This window comes from Epargyreus clarus, unplaced genomic scaffold, assembly GCF_041222505.1.
Source record: "Epargyreus clarus isolate Ecla_fem2 unplaced genomic scaffold, WU_Ecla_fem_2.2 ptg000034l, whole genome shotgun sequence".
Classification (NCBI taxonomy): domain Eukaryota; kingdom Metazoa; phylum Arthropoda; class Insecta; order Lepidoptera; family Hesperiidae; genus Epargyreus; species Epargyreus clarus.
This window is the reverse complement of record NW_027332239.1, coordinates 13,710,889-13,733,923: the sequence shown is the minus strand read 5'-3', so window position 1 is coordinate 13,733,923 and position 23,035 is coordinate 13,710,889. Positions and strand designations below refer to the sequence as shown.

Here is a 23,035-nt window from a genome sequence, read left to right as displayed (position 1 = left end):
GCCGCTAGCGGGCACGTAACTTAATATCACAGGATTGTGAACCTTCACACGTAGGTCTCGTGTTCGCGGGGGCCGAAGCACCCGGGGGCCTCGCCCTAGCTGTCGGTGTCGCTCTCCACGTCCGTGGAGGCCCGGGCCGTGGGCTAGCTGATGCTGGAGCTGCTCGACGTGGACAGCGTGTCCCGGCCGAGCTCCGCCGCCATTATCGCGATCGTCAGCTCCTTGCGCGCCTTCTGCACCACCCACACCATTAGCGTTATACCGATGAGGATCTGGAAATTTAAAAAAATAACATTTACCAGTGTGTCTAGATTTTCAAAATCACTGGATTTGATCCCCATCTCATCCCCAATCCAATGTGCCGCATTTTATTTTAAGTCTTAATTTTTTCAAAATGACATTTTTGATATTTTTATAAGCACGACAGAACAACGAGCACACAGTCTGCCTGATGGTAATTGGATACTGCCATTGATGGACATTAAATTTGTCATCAACCCTACATATGATAAGACCCTTTTAACTTTGAACTTTAGTTTCAATTAGAAAATATTAGTTACATGCCGATATATTAACCCACGTAAGTTGTATACTTAGTAACAGTAATCTAAAATTAAAACGACATTTAAATGTCAGGTGTTGTCAACATTGACAAGGTTACAGGGATGAAAGGCCGGAATACACGGCACGCGGCACCTTTCGATTTGCTTCGATCAGTGTTTCTGGGCACTAACGAAAGCAGGCTATGGAGGCCTGCAAGATAAAAGGCCATAAAAATTGTCGGTATAGGACAGATTTAGTTCAGGAATCCGATAGTTTCGTTTACCATAATGGAGCTCCATAAGAGTCAAACTGTTGAGAGTTTTATGGCAGTTTGAAAACATCAGGATCGTCACATAAACCAACACTAATTAATTGTTACATTTGTTAAAACTGACCATAAAGATCAAATCACATACAATAACTAGCTGATCTGGCAAACACAACGTTTGCCGTATAAACAAAAAAATTGAAAAGGGTGAACTCTTATCACTTAGGGGTATGAAAAATAGATAGTAGCCGATTCTCAGACATACTGAATATGCATATAAAATTTGGTGAAAATCGGTAAAGCCGTTTTGGAGGAGTACGGTTACTAACATTGTGACACGAGAATTTTATATATAAGATTACTTAGAAACTTAAATACGTCATACAAAATAGGTATCAAGTGGGTAAATGAAAACAAAAATTATATAATGTCTTAACTTATAAGATAAGCAAATAGGGGCATATGAATAGTAAGTACTAGGCACCGAATTTTCGACCTTCCAGATAGCGTTGTAATATGAACTTGTAAATGATAAGAATAAACTGCGTGTGATACCAATCTGCGTTTGATAGCAAATAGGTCTAGATAAAGAAATTATCAAATGTCTTTTTTTTATAATATAAGAGTAGCAGACGAGCATGCAGTCCACCTGATGGTAAGTGGCTACTGCCGCCCATGGACATCTGTAATAAACCCCAGATAGGATTAGATATTCCTACCTGAGGTCGGCCACAGATGCGCCGCTACCCCTGAGGACTAAGCTGGAATGCCTCGGAAAAGTCTTTCTCCCTTACCACACCCTTCAAACCGGAACACAGCAGCACCTAACACTGCAGTTATTAGGTAGAAATAGGTGTGGCGGTGGTGCCGCCGGAGTCTAACCACAAAGGGTTCTACCACCTTCGTATGTCGTTCTTGAGTAGACAAAACAATGGATAGATTTATTATTAACAATGGGTGAAAGACAGTTTATGTCGATACCTTTCGTCAGAAATTGTCGGCAACGGTCATCGGTTGAAAGGTAGCAGAATGGATCGATCGTTGAGGTACCGCTTCCAGAGCTATTCCTATCGAAAAGTATGGATGGAATGGTGTGATTGACGGCTGGCTTCACGACGACCATCGCAGTCCTTAGGGCTAATTCATCTAGAATTGACTTGAGGTAGAAGCTCTGTTCCATATAAGGTTGTTTACAGATGTCTATGAGCGGCAGTAGCATGATGGACTTTTTCGCCACCAAATACTTGAACTTTGAGATCATACGATTTTCCCCACAATAAGTATTTATTTTCGTATCTTTCTATACTATTATAATAATAATAATAATAAGGGGTGCTTGTCGAGCAACCTCCACGAGTGTCTGTGTATACAGACCGGTGCACCCTGGGCAGTAGTTGGCAATTATGTCAGCTACTGGCAAATGGCTCGACACTCAATCCAATGTGTGAAGGCACCGTGCCAGGGATGCGTGGCTGAGGGGGAGCTCAGTCGCGAACGGTCCCTCTCCGACATCTGGCGCCCTCGGAGAGTATTTTGCCTTACTCTAGCATGCCGGGCTCTGTTAGGGTGGACATTTAGATCCCTTGCTATACACATGGCTCCCGTAGGGGGCCGATCATGAAATGAAGAAATCTCCAATAAAATATAATTTGAGGCCGCGAAGCGGAAGAGACCGGGGTTTACCCCAAGCGAAAGAGGGTAGTAGTAGTAGTAGTGATGGTAGAGGTTCTAACGGGTTATTTAAGAGTATAAAACCCACGAACGAAGTCGAAATTTCAGATACAGATTCAAACGTGTCACTATTTTCATCTCTACCATCACCAAGTTCATCGCATAATTCATCTTCATCTTCATTCTCACCTTCACCTACCTCTTCATCAAACATTAATATAGCGTTGGAGGATGTTGCACAGGAAGCTAACTTACAAGCTACAAAGACTGTGCCCACCACTAACGTTCTAAATAAGCGTAGAAAATGGAGCAACGAAATGAACCAATTCATTCTACGCACATATTTCATTCTAACTAAGATGGAAACTGATAATAGTACATATCTTCCGCAATTACATTCTAAATTCCTAGATAGATTTCCCGATATGACTGTTAGCCGACAACGTGTAGGTGACCAACGAAGGGCAATAATTAGAAGTAAATTGTTACCACAAGATACAATAGATAGGATACATAAAGAGGCCCAAGACGAATTACAACACCTAACAGAAAACTACACACAACATTCCACACAAAACAACTTAAATACGGTCCCCAACCAACAACTTAAACGAATGAAATGGACTCAGGAATATAACGAGACCATAATTAGGGCATATTTTAGAATAACTGAATTAGAGGCAAATTTAACAAATTACAGAACACAATTGTATGAAGATTTTATTAACAAATTTCCACATTTAAATCACTTATCAGAACAACGAATAGCTGATCAGAGGCGTGTTATTATAAATAATAAACTTATTAAAGATGAAAGACTGCAAATTATAAAGCAGGAGGTGGCTAATGACTTAAACACTACTCATAACATGGAGACACAACAAGATAATAGTTTTATACATAATAATAGCTTACTTTCGGATACAAATATTGACATTAATCACACTTGTACAACAGAACCACCAACAGAATTATCTTCTAATAGCAACATGAATACAGGAGGAATAGATATATGTATAAAAGAAACATTTCAAGAAGCATTTGATTTTTTCAAGAACACTAGCGCAACAGAACGAATATATATACCTAAACAAAAAACATCAAAATATTTATTTAAAATAGTAAATTTTATCAATAGTGAAATTTTACCTCATATAATTAATGATGATACAGATTTTTGGACTCTGCAAACCATAATATATTGCTCAGCTTGGACCGCTGCTAAACTAAATGGATCAAACCTAAAGTTAACAACTCAAGTTATGAATCAATGTCGTAATAAGATGAAAATGAGGTGGCAAATTAGACTAGAAAATAAAGTCAAAGATTTAAGAGTTAAAATAGGACGTCTTACACAATATATAAATGGAAATAGAAATAAGAAATTAAGCACACAAGTTGAAGCAATATTAGATAATTATAAAATACACACGATACACGAAGACACAAATAAAGAATTGACAGAATTTTTAGATACCTTGAAACAAAAATTATCAGTAGCTTCAAGTAGATTAAAAAGATACAAGGAGTGTACACTTAGAAAAACCCAAAATAAGCAATTTAATTTCAACGAAAAACAATTTTATAGGACGTTGAAAGACAATAATATAAATGAAAATAGTAAAAATGTTCAATACCCTACTTCAGATGATTTAAAAACTTTTTGGACAGATATTTGGGAAGACAATGTTACACACGATAAAAATGCGTCTTGGATTCAAGCAGAAATAGAGCAGAATTTACAGACAAAAGAAATGCAATTCCAAAATATACCATCCGAAACGTTTCAGAATGTTATTAAAAACCTTCATAGTTGGAAAACACCTGGGTCTGATTATATTCACAACTTCTGGTATAAAAAATTTACTTATATGCACCCATTCCTGTACAAATATATAAATCAATTCGTTAAGGACCCAAGTAGTATGCCAAATTACATAACAGTAGGAACAACTTATCTATTACCCAAAGATTACAATAATTTAAAGGATCCTGATAAGTATAGACCGATTACGTGCTTACAAACAATTTATAAAATAATAACTTCTTGTTTAACACATATAATATATAAACACATTGAAGACAATAATATTTTAACCGAACAACAAAAAGGCTGTCGCAGATTTAGTTACGGGTGTAAAGAGCAGTTGATTATTGATTCCGTTATTCTAAAACAAGTCCAAAAAAATAAATCAGATTTATATACAATGTTTATTGATTATAAAAAAGCATACGATTCGGTTCCACACTCATGGCTGCTTGAAGTTTTAGGTATTTACAAAATTCATCCTTTAGTAATTTCATTCTTAAAAAATACAATGTCAAATTGGGAAACAAGATTAAAATTAACCTTAAACAACCAAACAATAGAGACACAACCTATAAAGATTAAAAGAGGAATATTTCAGGGTGACGCACTTAGTCCACTATGGTTTTGTCTTGCATTAAATCCATTGTCAAATAAGTTAAATTCATTAAATGTTGGGTATAAACTAATAAGTAGCATAAAAAGCGATAATTTAATTATAAATAAAGAAATAAAACATAATCATCTATTATACATGGATGACTTAAAATTGTACGCTTCATCTGAAAATGATCTAAATCAATTAGCTGATATCACTGAAAAATTCTCACTTGATATTTGTATGAGATTTGGGATAGATAAATGTAAAATAAGTTCATTTCAAGCTGGTCAACAACATTTACATCATTTCAGTTTACAAAACGGCGAACAAATTAGTTCATTAATGCAAAACGATGTTTATAAATACCTAGGCTATAATCAATCCAAAAGTATACATTACAGTGAAATAAAACTTAATCTTACGAAAGAATTTAAACGTAGATTAAATGTAATATTAAAAACGCAGCTTAATTCTAGAAATTTAATAAAAGCGATAAATACCTATGCCATACCTTTACTAACTTATTCGTTTGGTGTTATTAATTGGACCAAGACAGACTTACAGAAACTTCAGCGAACGATTAATATTAATATGACGAAACATAGAAAGCACCACCCTAGATCTTGCACGCAAAGAATGACGCTTCCAAGAGCGGAGGGAGGAAGGGGGTTGGTAGATATTTTTAATTTACACATCAAGCAAATAATCAACTTAAGAACATATTTTCACAATAAAATTGATATATCCAGTCTACACAGCGCAATAGTACATAATGATCGAAGATTAACACCTCTGAACCTTTATAGTAAAACCTTGCAAAAACACCAGAAACCCGTTGATGTACAGACCAAAAGAAATCAATGGAAGTATAAATCCCTCCATGGAAGGCATTTTCACGATCTTGAGCAACCGCATGTAGACAGTAAAGCATCTAACACCTGGCTTAGGATTGGCGACATCTTTCCCGAAACAGAAGGGTTTATGGTGGCTATACAGGACCAAATAATTGAAACCAGAAACTACCGAAAACACATTATAAAAGTACCAAATATATCAACAGACTTATGTAGAAAATGTAATAGGGCATCCGAAACCATTCAACACATAACAGGCGCATGTGTATCCATCGTACAAACTGATTATAAGCACAGACACGATCAAGTTGCACATCATACACCAGAAACTAGCATTACAGCACAAATTGATTGACATTGAACCTTTACCCTACTATAAATATTTACCAAAAACAGTATTAGAGAATTCAACACACAAACTTTACTTCGATAGGGCTATTCTTACCGATAAAACAGTTCATTACAATAGACCTGATATTACTTTAATTGATAAAATTAACAAAACAGCTCAAGTTATAGATATAGCAATACCAAATACACACAATCTACAGAATACAATAGCTGAAAAATTATCAAAATATACGGAACTCAGGGATGAGATTATCCGAATGTGGCAACTGAAAACGGTGAATATTGTACCAATAGTCCTCTCAACAACTGGAGTAATACCTAAACAACGCCACATATCCCTAGAGTCTTTACATTTATCGGCTAATACTTATATCAATATGCAGAAAGCAGTTATATTAAACACATGTAGAATAGTTAGGAAATTTTTACAGACAGACAAAGACACTCATTTAACATAATTCATATAAAATAATTAAGTAGCATAATATATACATAAATATATAGTATAATATAATATTTATAGTCACATACATATAAGTTACATACATACATATATACATAAAATATATATTATATAAAAACACAATATAAATAAATATGACGCTCACTTGGTGTAAGCCCGTGAACATCATTGTTAATACCGATTCGCCTACATCTGAGTCGAGACTTTTAAGAAGTATATACATAATAATAATAAAAACATTTTATTGCCTTAAAAATTACAACAACATAATCTAAACTTAAAATTAAACATGTTTTTTCTTTAAATATAACATAATAAAAATACACAAAAGAGATAAAAAACAAAGAAATAATAATACTTGCTTACTACTTGTGGTTATAATCTAGGCAAAAGGAAGTGCCTCAGCTATTGCTACCACAGGATTACAATCCCATGGAGCGCTGTTTTTCAGCCACTCCCTCCTCCCTGAGTTGTTATGCGGGAATTCAGGACTTGGCTCCCCTACCTCGGTCAATTCGTTCTTTTTCAAACAAAAATGAAGATAAATACTAAATAACATATTTTGGGTAACAACTAATAATAATTACATTCTACAAGCTACAACACTAAATATTAAAAATAATATGACTCTTCGAGTACGGGGTGACTGTGTATGTGTATATATATGTGTGTGTGTGTGTGTGTGTGTGTGTGTGTGTGTGTGTGTATGTGTGTGTGTGTGTGTGTGTGTGTGTGTGTGCGCGCGTGTATGTATATGTAACATGTGTGAGTAATTAATTATTTAGGGTCGAAAAAATTCTTTAATGATAATAGCTTCCAGTGAGTGTGATTCAAATTTACGGCAGCAAGTTGCTTTTTCAACAATGCAGTCTTATATTTTATTTTAAAACATTCCGTACTCATTTTGTTCCTTAAGGGAGGCGGCAGGTCGTTCCATATACTTGCTGCAGTAAACTTGAAGCACCTTCTGTATCGGGTAGTCTTATGTGCAGGCACTTTTAATAGATTTTTAGAACTTGAGCGTAAACCTCTATTATTACCAGTATCTTTTGCCCAAAGTAATTTTTCGAAAAGGTATTCGGGTTTTTTATTCCAGATAATCCTGTGAACAGTGCAAGCATATTGCAGTTCTCTTTGCGATTTCATATTTAGGATGCCTTTCCTATTCAAGTATGGGGTAATGTATTCTCTTTTTGGCACATTAAAACAAAAACGAATGCAGGCATTTTGAACCCGCTGTACGGCTCTCTCTAAGTTTGTGTTTAGCCCTGGTCCAAAGATAGAACTGCAATAATTAAAATGCGACAATACCAAAGAGTTACATAAAATAAGACGAAGCTCTTCGTTAATATATGGCCTTATTTTATATAACGTCTTCAATCTAAAGAAAGCAGTTCGAATTTTGCCGCTTACATGTTCAGTAAACTTTTGTTGCCCATCCATAATAACACCTAGATTGCGCGCCGAGTTTACTTGCTCAAGAACCACATTGTTGATATTTATTTTGTCTTCATAGGCTTGGACATTTTTTATTTGGTTTTTAGTGCCTAAAATCAACACTTGAGATTTACTCGGGTTAAGAACTAGCGAGTTATTTTGGGACCAGGCATATACATTTTTGAGATCTTCATTAATTTTCTTTATGGCATGTTGTGTGTCCTTACTATTGAAGGAATAATAAATTTGTGTATCATCGGCATACAAGTGATACTTACAGTTTTTTATTTCCTTTGGTAAGTCTGCTGTGAATATTGAAAAGAGAATTGGGCTTAATAATGCCCCTTGAGGCACACCACATTGGACTGATCTCAGAGATGAATATCTTTTAGAACCATCCTTGTTATCTGTCATCACAACTTGTTGCCTACCTGTAAGGTAGTCTTCAAGTCTTAATTATTATTATTATATCTCAATAACATAATAAAAAGCCTATTAAATAATCACCTACAAGAAAGGTGCGACTATTTACTTCGACTTTCAATGAACCTAAGATGCAATTGACAAAAAGAGTTAACAATTAATTACTATGAAGCTCGACATTGGATTGGCGTGTCGGTAATAAATTACCGCATGCCGCTATTAAGAATTAGAAGGAAAACTATTTGCCGCAATAAAAACAGTTTAATTGTTAGATTCATTCACTTTGTGTGGCTGTGGCGATAAACTTCTTGTTTCTTATCTAATCGTGTTCAGAAATTTGCCTTGAGATTTTTAAAAGTTCTTTTTTTTCGCCGTCAAAATTTCAGACTACTTTCAAATGCGACCCGCCATTATCTTTTGTAGCTACATGCGAGCCCGTGTTGCTGAAAGGTTGACGACCACTGTCCTAGTCTAACATTCCGGCCCTTCGAAATCTTTGACTTCGAAGTCATGTATATGTCTTTAAAACAAAAGGAAAAATATTTCAGTTAGCTCAATTAGCTTACTGGGTTTTAAGCAGCATTGCTTCATCGTATTATTCCTTCTTTTAATAAACACTGCGAAGTAGTAAACAATATTCTGTATTCGCTGACAGTAGCAGTTTGAAGCCGAGGGAGGGCTCAACGAGCTGTAATTGATGTCAATAAATTGCTGACTCCCGAGTCATTCAATCCCCAACTGACGATCACGGCGTCGGATGAGCTGTACCTAATAGGTATATAGCTTATATAGGTACCAAATAAATATAAAATAACGCTTTTGACAAGCACAAACCCTGATAGGTATACCTACTTAATGCCACCCGTATACTTTGTAAAGAACGTATAGAACGGGTTTCTACCTGATATAGTTATCGCCAAACTGCTAGTCCGCTCTGAAGTTGTTGCGAGTAGGTGTAGTTATACACTTTGCTATGGCGACGCGATTCATTTCTATATTCAGAGCGGACTAGCAGTGTTACGCGGACTATACCTACTTTCTAAAAAATACCGCTTATTGGATAGTAGTGTGACAGGTGCCGCATTACAAGAAGCAGAACTAAACTAGCCGTAATTGGTGTCAATCTACGACGTTTGAGTGACTTGCATTCAATGTGATTCATTCAGGCAAAACCTTGACAAACTGATAGTTCGAGGAGGGACGGATTTGGGGGAGAGCAGGTGGGGCTCCACAACAGAGGTCAGAAATTATCCAAATTTGTATGGTGCAGCAATTTTTACGTTTCGCATTTTTACAATAACTGCACTCAACTAATTATTAAATTTGTTGATATAATATTATTTAATAGCATAATTTTTTAAACACTAACCAACTCACAAACCAAGTAATGTACGAAAGTTGGTAAACTTTTTTTGGTTCAACACTGGAGGCACCATATATTTCTGTCTAATAACAGTAGTGTTAAGCGCTGCTGTGTTCCGCTTTGTAGGGTGACAATGATACATACTAATCTTAGGTGTTCCAACTTAGTCATTAGGATTTGCAACGCATATTATTATGTCAATTTCAAGTGAGAATTTCATCTCATCTGAGGTTGACCACAGATGTCAATGAGCGGCAGTTACTTACCATGAGGTGGACTGCGTTCATTTGCTATTCCTATGAAAACAAACTAAGCTACCTGGAAAGCGAACACGACGTAGCCGGTGAGGTGCGACTCGTGGAGTACGTCGTGCATGGACCGCAGCGTGGAGCCGAGGTACACGTTGATCACCTGCGCCGGCAGCAGCCCCAGCAGCGTCGCCAGGTGGTAGCCGCAGCCGCGCACGTCACTCACCTAAACACAACAGTTTTTTTAAAAGATTTAAAAAAAAGGAGGAGGTTTACCATTTGACTGTATTTTTTTATTTGTTACCTCTGATCTTTTGACTGGGTAAACCGATTTTGATGTTTTTTTTTAAGTATTCTATAAATTGCGTCTCTTCCAAAAAATTTTTTTTTATAGATTATAGAAGTAGCAGACGAGTGTGCAGTTCACCTGATGTGGCTACTGCCGCTCATGAACATCTGTTATCAACCCCAGATAAGATTAGTTTCCTACTCGAGATCGGTCACTGAAGCGCCGCTTCTCCTGAGGACACTTACCACACCCTAAAATCAGAACAAAGCAGTGCTTAACACTGCTGTAATTAAACTGATATTGGTGTGGCGGTGTTGCCGCCGGTGTCATACCATAGAGGGTTCTGCCACCTTCATAAGTACAAAAGGATAAAATGAGTGCTTGATGACATTCTCTACCATTCAACTCTATGTGGATGTAGATAATTACGACTGGTGCCATAGAGCGGGAAGAGCCCCGCCTCAAAATAAGTAATAGGTATTTATTTGGAGAGCGAAATTTTGCAAACATACGAATGTACATAAGGAGTCCCGTATAATTTTTAAAGGAAATTAGACTTTGATAAAAGTAGTAGTTTCTAAAGTGCCAGTAAATATTCGATGCCTCCGCCAGCCTTTCAAATAAACCCGACTGGATGTTGCCAAGACTGCACCGTGGGGACTGCTAGTCTAGTGAATGTTACGCAGACTGTATCGTTTCTTGTTGCACGACACATATGTTTATCCAAGATATTTTATTAGCTATAAAATGTCTAGCTAATAAAATATCTTGGAAACGCGCAATGACCCAATTTTTCCCGGGATCTTTTAAGGATATGTACACAAAGGACAAAAACCTATTTACTAGGCCTTTACTGTTTGTCCTTCTGTCCGCTTGTCACGGGACTCTAATCTCTTGAACCGTAATAAATAGACACTTGAAATTTCACAGATTATGCAATACCTACTATGGCCGATGACTATTATAAATCATTAAATAACCCGTAGCCGGTGATTTCTAATTACCTCATATACATTAACATAAAAGGCATTTACATTTACAGAAAATGACAGTTTATTTACATTGTCGCATCAGAATAACCTCGTATGGAAACAAAAGCACATTTACATATTGCAGGCAATTAAAAATAACTGTAATTTGCACGAAACACGCCAATGTCATTAACATTTCCACAATAATTCACTTCTTTGGTATAAATTATAAATGTTTCATGTTTGTGTTTCGCGTGCTTTCTCAAATAATTATGCTGCGAAAATAAATTATTTGCTACAATAAATTGTTTCAAAATCTCTTCATAATTTGAATCAGCGATCGAATGTTAAAACATACGTAAAAGTAATCATGAAAACAGTAATATAGTTTTTACAATAGTTTTGGAAATAAAGGAAGTAAACATGCAGTTCGCCTGATGGTAATTAATCTCACCCGCCCAACGACAGCAACAAACCCACATAAGATTGGAATTCTTACGTCGGTCCCAGGAACATTGCTATTTCTAAGGACTTCAGGCCGTTATTAAAATCAATCTATCTGCAAACTAGACATTGTCAAATTTCAGTCTTTGATAGGCAAAATTTGGATAGTTTGAGAATCAATAATAATAAGCTAATGACAACGATAAATATTTCGACATGACTGAGCGTCTTGAAAAAACATTGAATTCAAAAGATTTCTGAAATCAGCCGGTTAGCATTTAAAACTTGGCATCCGCTATAGTGTTAGTGTGGATAAAACATCTCAACAAGCTGAGAGCAAGCACAAAGCTGCCTCCAGTTGTGACGCAACGCCACAGTGGCCACTGAGCTCACATCTCCACCGCCACTTAGTTCAGGGCGCGCTGCCAACACTTAAGCTAATCTGTCGCGTTATCATTTCTTCAAATAATAGTACCTCTTGTGTTAGGGTTCTGTATCGAAAAATTAAAAATGGGACGAAGGTTAGCAATAGCTCACACCTTTACCAATGCAAATAAATAATAATTATGACTTATGACTTATGCACATTAGTAAATTTCACGTTGCTAATGGGGGTAAGGGCGGCAGCTGAGTTAAAGAAGTTGCATATTAGATTGCTAACTTTTTGGCTGGCTTCCCTAGAAATACAAAAGCCACAATTCCATACTCCGTCGACTGGATGAAGTGGATGATCAACTGGCTACGTCCTTGCTACAAATACTTATGAAAATATTATCGAAAACTCGTTGATGGTTAAATATGGTTGCCATGTTCTCGTTCATGGTTAAAACAAGTTATCATTAATTTCTAATACAAAAATAATTTCCAAAACAATGGCATTGGCTGGAAAAAACTTTCGCCTCAATTCCTCTCAGAACAAAAACACAACCTACAAACGTTTATTACGGCGCGAACCTACCTCAACATAGGAAGAGCGCGAAGATAGAACGAAACCAGATAATAGCGTCATCTCGACCAAGAAAACAAAACAGACAGATTTATTTAAACCGCATTAACGGCTAAAGCTTAACTTTAAACAATAGGGGGAAATCCCTTTGTTATTTCAGTCAATCAGTTAGTCATAAATACGAATTACCATAGTAATGCCGCGTCCGCACGCTATGCGTTTGGAGACTCCAAATATGCAAGACCAACACAAATCAAGTCAAACATTATATCCATATATTTGAATATGTTCGGCAAAAGGTTCGGCAAAAGTGGCAATTAATTAATTTCAGTTTGTGAGAAAATTTATAGGTATAGAGTTAAATTTAAAAAACTATTAAAGTGAATGGAACTTTGACAGTGGTCAAAGCACTTTGTGTATTAATAGAGAAAATGTAATTTAGATTATTAAAATTATTACAAACTGGTAGTAATTAAACAGGTACTTTATATCATGTACACTTAAGAAAACGGTTAGGTACTAAAATATTTCAAAATGCGAATCCATAGCTACTATTTTATCAGTCTACGTGGAAAGATAGAATAGACAACTACGTAGTAAGTGAGCCTTGGACTACTTTTTAGTGCCTTTTGGGGAAATGAGGGTATTGTAAAGATTATATATGAAGGTAGCTTCGAAGAGTAGCAAACGAGCATGGAGGCCGCCAGATGTTTAGTTGTAACTGCCGTGCAAGGACATCTGTAATCAACCCCATATAAGATCAAAGTCAAAGATATTCAACTACATAGGTCATAGCAGCAGTAAACAGGGCATGGAGAGGAAAAATGAATTGGTAATAAGTCTGATTACTACGTTACACGTTAATCAGTTCGAGATAGTGTGGCGTACGATGGGTGGTGGTTCATGTGAAGGGGCATGAAAGATTTTGTGTGAAAATCTTGACTCGAAAACGTTTGAACTAGTAGGCGTGCAGGTTTGCTCGCGATGTTTTCTTCACCGTTTAAGTGATTTAGTCAGAGGTATATAGGAGAAGGATATGGTCCGGGATACCCTGCATGAGAAGCAGAGTTTTTAATCACTAGGTACCACTGTATCTATTTAGAGTGGCGGTATAAATATTTAATCTGGAAGTCCATAATAAAAATGTCATTTTGGGCGTCCCCATTCCGCTGATAAAATAATTTATAATCTATAGCAGTCTGATCTCCGATTTAGCAAAAATATTTAGTACAACAGCGCTAATTTTATTATCAGTTACACTTGATGCTAATCTAAATAAAATTCAATGACACGTCGTATCAACATTATTGAAGTCGTCCTCATTTCGTTTTAATGTAATGGTAAGAATGTTATTTATCTCGTATGAGCACTTTCGAGTGTTTTTCGAATGCAATAATTGCGCAAACAGGACAAGAATAGAAAAACAAACAGGAAAACAAAACAATTTTTACGCGATTGAAGGGGTGATATTTTTCGCGTGTATATTTTTCAATTTCTGGCATGTTGGGGGCTCGAACCATTTGACAAATTTGGATTCGTGTAAATTTCGCGAGTGACATCATTTTCAGCAGTCGGGTTTTGTTTTTTGTAATCGAACCTCGGCTTCCAGGATTAAGGGACCAAGTTGCTAACCACTAGTATACCACCTTTCTTAAGCTTTTTATTATATTAATATTTTGAGAGTGCAATTTTGCAAACAGATTAAGTATCTACGTGTTAGAGAATCAAATGAATCAATGATTTAACAAATTAAAACTCATCATTTTAAACTTATTTTTCAGTATTTGTCAGTCGTAGTAAATTCCGTCGTAGTAAGTCCTCGCTCCTCAGATCGAGATCGTGAAATTGTTCCTTGTTTAATTCAGTTAAAGCTAGTTCTAGTAGTAATTTCCGACAAGGGCGTTTTAAAATAAACATAACAGCATCAGACTTAGATAACCAATGCCCACTAGCGGCATCAAATATTTGCTCATGCTAGTAAAAGCAGTGATAGCCTACTGGTAAGAAACGCGGTCCCTCCGTCGGGAGGTCCGATATTCGAATGCCAGGCACGCACCTCTTACTTTTTAGTATTAAAAATTAATGATGGCTTGCTTAAACGGTGAAGGAAAACATCTTGAGGAAACTTGTATACGTGTGACATCTTAAATAAAATCTCAAGGATGTGAACTCGACTAATTCGCACTCGGTCAGAGCAGTAGACTATGCCCTAAAACCCCCTCATCTTCAGACGAGACTCGTGCCCAGCAGCAGCAGTGGGACAGTAAAGACGACGATTTGCTCACTTCATGCACAAGTAACGAAATGAGACTTTGGGGATATTTTTAAACCGCTCGCAATGTATTGCCGAAGGAATGCAAATAAACTTCGATGTAAAATAAACATTTTATTAGTAAACTGAAACTGCGAAAACAAGCTGCAGACGTTGGTGTGACGTAGGTCGTTGTGCTGGACGTGTGACGTGTTCGCCTTCGTTTGTGTTTGTTTTTTTGTTCCATTTTCGATGTTTACAGTTCGATAGGGTTGTTTATGATAGAATGTGTAGTGGAGGGGAGTTGTGGAATCCTAGAATGGATTATGATCGTGTTACTAGCAAAAACTGTCACTTTTGACAGGTTTGGATGGGTTTATTCTACTTTTCCAGTCTTACTAAGTCCGGCTTATGACGTCCGCTTATATATGCACTTGCTACAGTACTGTCATACTTTACTATTCCACCACAACACAGCAGCACGAAAGGGTTAGCGTAAGAAAGCGGTCGGAAATCCGCACCCCGCGCGTCTCCCAAAAATTCCTTCTTTCGGCCTTTGGACCTTTCTAGAACCTAATTTCTCATTCTTATTACTTTAAATTGCTAACCGAAAAAGAAAATCAAAGAAACTATGAGAAAGCGAAAGAACATTCTTTTGAAAAAAAATTGGAAATACCCCAACAAAAATTTAAACGCCACTGGGCATCCACGCACGGCATGATTCGTAGATATTATCTCAGCTGACGTCACAGCATTATTTCACGAACCTCCAATGCTGAGGCACGCTCGTTTCTTATTTCCATGTGAATAGGCAACCTTCAAACCCAATTGTCCACAAACTTTCACGCATGTTTCATTGTTCAATTTAATGTCAATTTAAGTTTTAACATGCTATGTTTAAACAACTCATTATGCTCAAACATTTTGTTATTTTTCAAGAGTACATATTTTAGTAACTTAAGGTTTAAGACATTTATTTCTCATTCGAATACAATTCATTTAAGGATAAACTTCCGAAAAGCGCATACCGCCGATCAATCTGAAATTTGATAGACTAACGTACTTTGACCTCCTGATCACGAATATCATAACGAAAATTGGCGCAAACGCCATTTTGAATAAGAAAAACGAAGGAGAACCTCTTTTCGTTCGGTGTGCGTGATCGCGCATTTCTAACCTTAGACTTTTTTAGCTTTCCCCAGAAGTACACCCTCATTTAAGATGAGAAATACAAATAAGAACTTATGTAGGTACGGTACAGACAGTATTATAAAAATCACAACATTGTGGAGGTATAATGAAATATGCATTCACTAATTACATAACTTGCATATCTTTTCTTTACTGCGGTTCCTACGTCTTTAGATACTTACGAATAGCGTCCTAAGAAATTAAGTAAGAATGACATATAAAGCGGGGTCAATTGAGACTGTTTGCTGCCAATGATACCTCATCCAACGAATAATGTAATGTAAACTGTGTAATTTATTTATCTGTAATTAACTTATGCAATAATATTAATTAGTAATGTCAATACTATTCATGGACATAGACAAGAGTAGTATTAAGTATAAGTAGCGTTAGAAAACCTAATATAAACAATAAGAATGTAAGAAAATGCCAGAGCGTTGATATACTGTTGATTCTGCGCGTCAATATTCTGTTGACTCATGAACATAGCAAAAAACTAATAGAAAATAACACGAGCACAGCTTCAGATCTTAAATATATTAACGACTGCAACGTCCCCGTTGTTTATGGTGCCAAGACATAAGGTCAAAGCCTAGATCTAGAAGCGATCTCGCGAAATAGGTCACCCTTGGAGATTTCGAAGCGAATGCCTTGCTCGCCATGTTCGTCATGGAGTTTTTCGACGATGAAAAGACTTTTCACGAGTTTATCGCATCTATACGTGTTACAAAGACGTCCCAAGTGTTTACCAGTGTAAGACGCCCAGGGCAAGGTTTAAATCTTGCGCCCTATGAAACTTATTTTAAGATTTCTAAGGTTCTTTTAATATGGCAGTCGTAGAGATGCAGTTTCTTAAAGTTTGTCGAGTCAAAAAGATCTAGGAAAACCGAATTAAAAATTGTCCTGTTCGAATGACAACTCGCCTTAAAAGGTTCCATCGTATGCAAATTACCCCTAGGTAACTACATAGAGAGACATTCGGATAGACAGGTGCCTTCCACTCCTCAAAAGATGCCACCACAATTAAGCTGAATCACGCTATCGTATTTTTTACAAAATTTTGGGTATCATATTAAACAAACTCAGACTATCGTTCCATGGCCGGTCTCCAATTGCGATCACTTCGCTGTCCACGAAGCTTAGCGAACGTCCTGAAATGTGTGGGCGTACTACCGGAGAACATTAAGGATATTGGCAACAAAATTGTGTGAGAGCTGCCTGCCGTCAAAGTCATAAAATTGTTACGGCTTCAGAAGGTTAATGTGTTTATAGAGTTCCTTGGCGGGTGATTATTGTGACTATAAATGTAATACTGCGCACATACTATATGACCGATAAAACTACGGTGCCACGATTACGTTTACGCCGACTTACTTTCTCGGTACTAAGATAAGTCGGATAACTAGCTGACCATCGGGAAAGTACGCAGTATATGTCTGCAACATACTAAAATAAAATATACGCATGTCGCCGTTTTAAAAATAACTATGATATGTAGGTTTTCAAGATGAAATAACGAGCTTAACCGTTATTTTAATGTAGACGGGTGACGCTGCCGATTATAATATTAAATGTCTGAATTGTGAAGAGCAGGATCCAGCTCGCATGCTTATAAATTATATAATGTTAAATATCGCAATACACTTCGTATCATCATACCCACATGAGTGCTCTATAATAATTGAACTGATAGAGGCTTTGAGTGGGTTACTGGCGACTCGACAATTAGCTACCGTCTTGTAATTGAGGCAGATAGGAGGGAATTAGCGACTCTATTAATATGTATAACAAGACGAGGTTTGCCCCGCAATTTTACCTGCGTTTAAAAGTTTAGTTACCATGGAGATTTTCTGACTAAATTTTTTCTAACATAAAAGTACTAACGCCTAAGTTACTTATAGTTTTTCAAAGTAATCTAATAATACTCATTGACACTTGGTCTCCAATTGGGGAGTTCGAGGCCCTAATCCCAAACACTTCTAATTTTTCAGTTATGTGCGTTCTACTTCTAATACGTAACTGATTATCGCTTACCTAACCTTGCAGCGAAACATCGTGAACACGCTTAAGAGCAAAATGTGTGCAGTTTTCTAATACGCACTTAGCGGTTCCCTATACCTTGAGACCTATGCCCAGCAGTGAGACACAAACTATATGCGACGGTTTTCGGTTGTGGCGATCTACAAATGGTTCTACCACCTTATTAGATGTTTGAGTCGAATCTATTGCAGTGACGATATATCAGTAACACCATAAGTCCGTATTATTTCGCAATCCATACAGTGGATAATGATGTCGCATTTTTATGTCAAGACCATAGCAAACAGCTCTCAAGCATGATTCAACTCAAACAATACATCTATATCTTTTCACATAATGCGATAAGTCTACAATACCGATCGATACGGCAAATAACAGAGCTCTATAGGGATAAATGAAATTGTAACAGGTTGCTTAGGTTGGTAGTCTAGTAGAGGAGCGCGATCTCTCATGTTGGGGGTTCAAATCCTATATTAGAAATGTATTATTATGATTTCTTTTCTTGAGAGTTCTTTAATAAAAGGTCTTACCCTTAGCCAAAGTAAGCATAGGCTATGGTGCCTCAAACAGAGGGATTTCAGACCTTACTCCACTTAAACGGCCGTTATTAATAATCTATCTAAGATTAAAATTTGATAATCTGTAGATTGGTTATTAATAACGCGCATAAGAGAAGGCCTGGTCTTAGCAATTTAGCCTTTGTTGTTCGACACCGGCGGCACCACCGCCACGCCGATTTCTGTGTCATAACAGCAGTGTTAAGCACTGCTTTTTTTTCTGAATTGAAGGTTGTGGTGAGATATACTTTTCAGAAATGTTCCAGCTTAGTCCTCAGGGCGCACCTGTGGCCGACCACAGGTAGGAATATCTAATCCTATCTGGGGTTGATTACAGATGTCCATGTGCGGCAGTAGCTACTTACCATCAGGTGGACAGTATGCTCGTCTGCTACTCCTATATTATAAAAAAAATCTTCCTACGAAACCCTGATAAAACATACACACCTACTTAAATAGGTATAGTCAGCGCCAAGCTGCTAGTCCGCTTTGAAGTTGTTGCGAGCAGGTGTAGTCATACAATTTGCTATGGCGACGCGATTCATTTCTATATTCAGAGCGGACTAGCAGTTTGGCGCGGACTTTAAAATACCAACGCCGTTTTACGTCAGTGTTGTTTAAAATGATAACAAAAATGTCGACTAAATAAAACAAACTAACTTGACGGCAAGGGGATTTCCTGGCATCCTTATCAAATTGCTGTTGTAATTGTAACCTTCGGGATTAAACTTCTTACTAAATGTTTATTATCGAAACGAGATTGTGTAGTTTATTTTTCCTTAAGTGTAGCCTATCATTTTAACGAAATACATTTTAAAGACACATTAAAAAGCAGAAATAATTATGAGGACAAGTTGGAAAATATTTATCATAAATATTTCATATTCATATTTTAGGCTTTTTTAGTTTTGGGAGAATTATTATTTACATATTTTTTTTTGTGTTATCTGTCCTCCTAATTCGAGAAATGTAAAATAAAAATAGTCATCTATATAGCTTCAAAATAATCAATTGCCAATCAACTAGGTTCAAAAGACAGAACCTTCCGACAAACGGACATAAAGCAGAGAATTAGTAATTAGGAACATCTTTACCCTTTTTACTCTTTGAGTACCCTTTTCCGTTTTTAGCCTTTGAGTACTTCACAAGTGTCAGAATACAATTTCTATCGTGTCTAATAGGTGTCTAATAGTCGTGTCCACCGAGTACAAACTTGCCCTTAAGACGACACGATACGAAGCCATCGAACTGATAGCGGAACATTGAGCGCGGCAATTAACTATGTTGTTGATAAGAGATAAGCTTCGTTTCAACATCTATTGCTAGATTATCACGCACGCATTAACAGTGTCACGCGTGGCGGCGGCCTTAGCCCAGGAGATGGGGGCAACGTCTTCCAAGTTAGTCATTTAGTGTGGTCACCAGCACGCTCGGCTAAGCGTGATAAATAGGACTGAAAACATCGCGAGGAAACCTGAGAGTTTTTAAAACAAAGTTCTCAAGGGTTCTGTAAAGATACAAGTTGCACTTGGCCAGTGCTATATCTCTTTTATTCTGATGGTAAATGCATGCTGATCTCCGAAACCGCTGGTACGATGTTGTCGGGACTTCCACTGACAATTAGTTGATGTTATAATGAGTAACTTAGGCAACTTTTATTTTAGAGAAATAATTATGGTCTGCACAAAAATTACATTTAATGTCCAGAGCATTTACACTGTTTAATGATACAACTCATTTCAAATGAATTAGAAAGAAGCCATAGGAAAATAACCACTAACTGTACTATTACAAAAAACTCATTAGAATTCTAGTCAGGTAACCTTTTATAAGGAAAAACCTGAGTCCAATAAGTGCAAGGTTAGTACATGTACTTATAGCTAATGGCTATTTAGTGTAGATATTGTATATTATTAAATTGTTTAAATATTTAATTATTGTTGCATTTCTATTTATGACTAATTGCGGCTCCTAATTGTGGCTTTGGTCGCAGTTAGATGTTGATGACAAAACAATAATTTGAAAACATTGTCCTTAAGCTCATGAGGATAATAGGAAAGTTTGTAAGAAAAAATCTATTCCTTATAAACAATAGTTTTTATCCGGATAAAAGGTACCCTATGTACTTTTATGAACCCTTGACAATGTGTTTACAAAATTTTGGTTTTGAATTTAAGGCATGATAGTGTAGCATAATAATTGGCCAAGTGAAAATCAACTCGCACATGGAGGGTTCCATACCACCAACATTTTCATATTGTCTATTTTCTTGTATGGAGACTCCCATAGAAGTTTCTTGTATGGAGACTCCCTTTTATATTCAACTATTTTTAATTTTAATTATTTGTTGTTATAGGGGCCAGCGTTATAGATCCATTGTAAAAATTTCAAGTGTCTATCTATTATGATTCAGGAGATAGAGCCCTGTGACAGTCGGACAGACGGCCAGACAGACAGACAGCGAAGTCTTAGTAATAGGGTTCATTTTTACCCTTTGGGTACGGAACCCTATAAACAGGAAAGTCACATTTGCATTTATAATAATAAGTTAAGATTAGGGTTTAACAATTTCCTATGAAAAACATTAAATTAAACTCTAGAATTTCAATTAATAAATGTGTTTATTTATTTTTTATATCAATATAAATGTGGTAATTCTTGCTTACCATCTTTTTCGAAGCAAGTTATATTTGAAACGAAGGGTTGTAGCTTGGTATGTAAAAAGCCCTGAGAATGTGTTTGAATAATAAAGGAGGTTGAGTGAAATATTACTGTCCTTCACCTTTATACTAACAATGTAATGTTGTGCCTTCAGCATTTCAAAATTAGGTATATTAAGGTAGAAAAAAGGGAAAAATGTACTCTGTAGTGTTGTTGGTAAGGTTCTGAATAGATTGATCAACTCCATTACATTTATTAACTTGTTTCTTATGTCTTGTCTCAAAGTATAAGGGTTTTGTAGTAATTATAATATTTATTATTTCATTATTTTATTCAATTTTATATCTTCTTCAAATGTATATGAAGTCTATCAATATGCACTTGGTCAGTGAGGTGGACTTTGGCCTAATCCTTCTCATTCTGAGAGGAGACCCGTGTCCAGCAGCTGGACAGCAATAGGTTGATGATGATATAACATTTAATAATTTATAAATATTTAAACTAACTTAATGTACTAAGTTAAAAATCTTATTCTTAAAGAATTTTGAACCTTATTGCCTCGACTTTAGGTTCAAATTATTTATGATTAGACTCTTAATTTAAATATAATATAAATGCTAATGAATGTAATTAATCATATACTTTTAATTAATATATAAAGAGATAATAAATTACCTTACTCCAGTCAAATAAATTGTCATGCTCAGAAATATTATAAATGTTACTCATTGAAATGGATTTATTGTTGTGATAAAAACATGTTATCTTGAAAAGATGTAACAATAATTATTTATATTTATAAAATAAATGGATTTATTGAATAAGTTATTTAAATGTGGGGAAAATTATTTTATTATCCTCCTACTAAAAGGTCTATTTCACTAAATGTCACTAATTAATAAAATACCACTGTGTTAAGGAAAACAAAGATAAAATATATGAAAGGACTCACAGCAAAAATGGTATTCTGCAATCCAAACGGTATTGGCGTGAGCCTCGCGAAGAAGACGATCTTGAAGGCCTGCGGGCCCGAGATCACCTTGAGCAGCGCGCGCGCCGTGTCGGTCTTCAGCAGCCGGTCCAGCGGCAGGTAGCTCTTCAGCAGCTTCAGCGTGAAGTGCGCCACCGCCACGCCGAAGTTCGCGCTCACCACCACCGTGCCCAACCCCTTCACTATCCCGAACAGGTAGCCACTCGTGATTATCAGCACCAGGTACCCTATCGTCACCGGGAAACTCACTATCAAAAACAATCCCATGAACAACAAAAACATTATCCTCGGGTCCTGCGCGTCCACCCAGTACAGCACCGTCTTCAGGTACTCCTTGCACAGATATATCACTAACACGAAGCACGTGAGCAACAATATTGAAATAACAACGTTGAACAAGTAACTGTATGTGGACCTATTATTAATCTTAGCCCACAAACTTTTCTTCCGCGACGCCGCGGACGGATCGCCCGGACCGCTCTCCACGTCCCCTATCTCCATTGCGATTCCGTTTAATAAAACTCAACGCGACCTATTTGACAATGCACCGCGGGTTCAAATTGACTATCATTCGCCATGGCCTACTTTCAGCGACTGTTTATTTCAGCTCGGGATAAAAATTCAAGATTGACCGTGAGGCTCGCTTGACGTACGCCAACCGACCA

The 23,035-nt window shown here is 36.6% G+C and overlaps 1 protein-coding gene across 1 annotated transcript; it reads right to left on the bottom strand.

The window, feature by feature from the left end:
- Positions 1-7: 7 nt before the first annotated feature.
- On the bottom strand, positions 8-23,018 carry LOC140755878 (transmembrane protein 64). The gene is made up of 3 exons (XM_073091224.1): positions 22,332-23,018; positions 10,100-10,255; positions 8-272 (listed from the first exon to the last, which is right to left on the bottom strand). The coding sequence occupies exons 1-3, from the start codon at positions 22,869-22,871 to the stop codon at positions 144-146; spliced, it is 825 nt and encodes a 274-aa protein (XP_072947325.1). The 5' UTR covers positions 22,872-23,018; the 3' UTR covers positions 8-143.
- Positions 23,019-23,035: the final 17 nt, after the last annotated feature.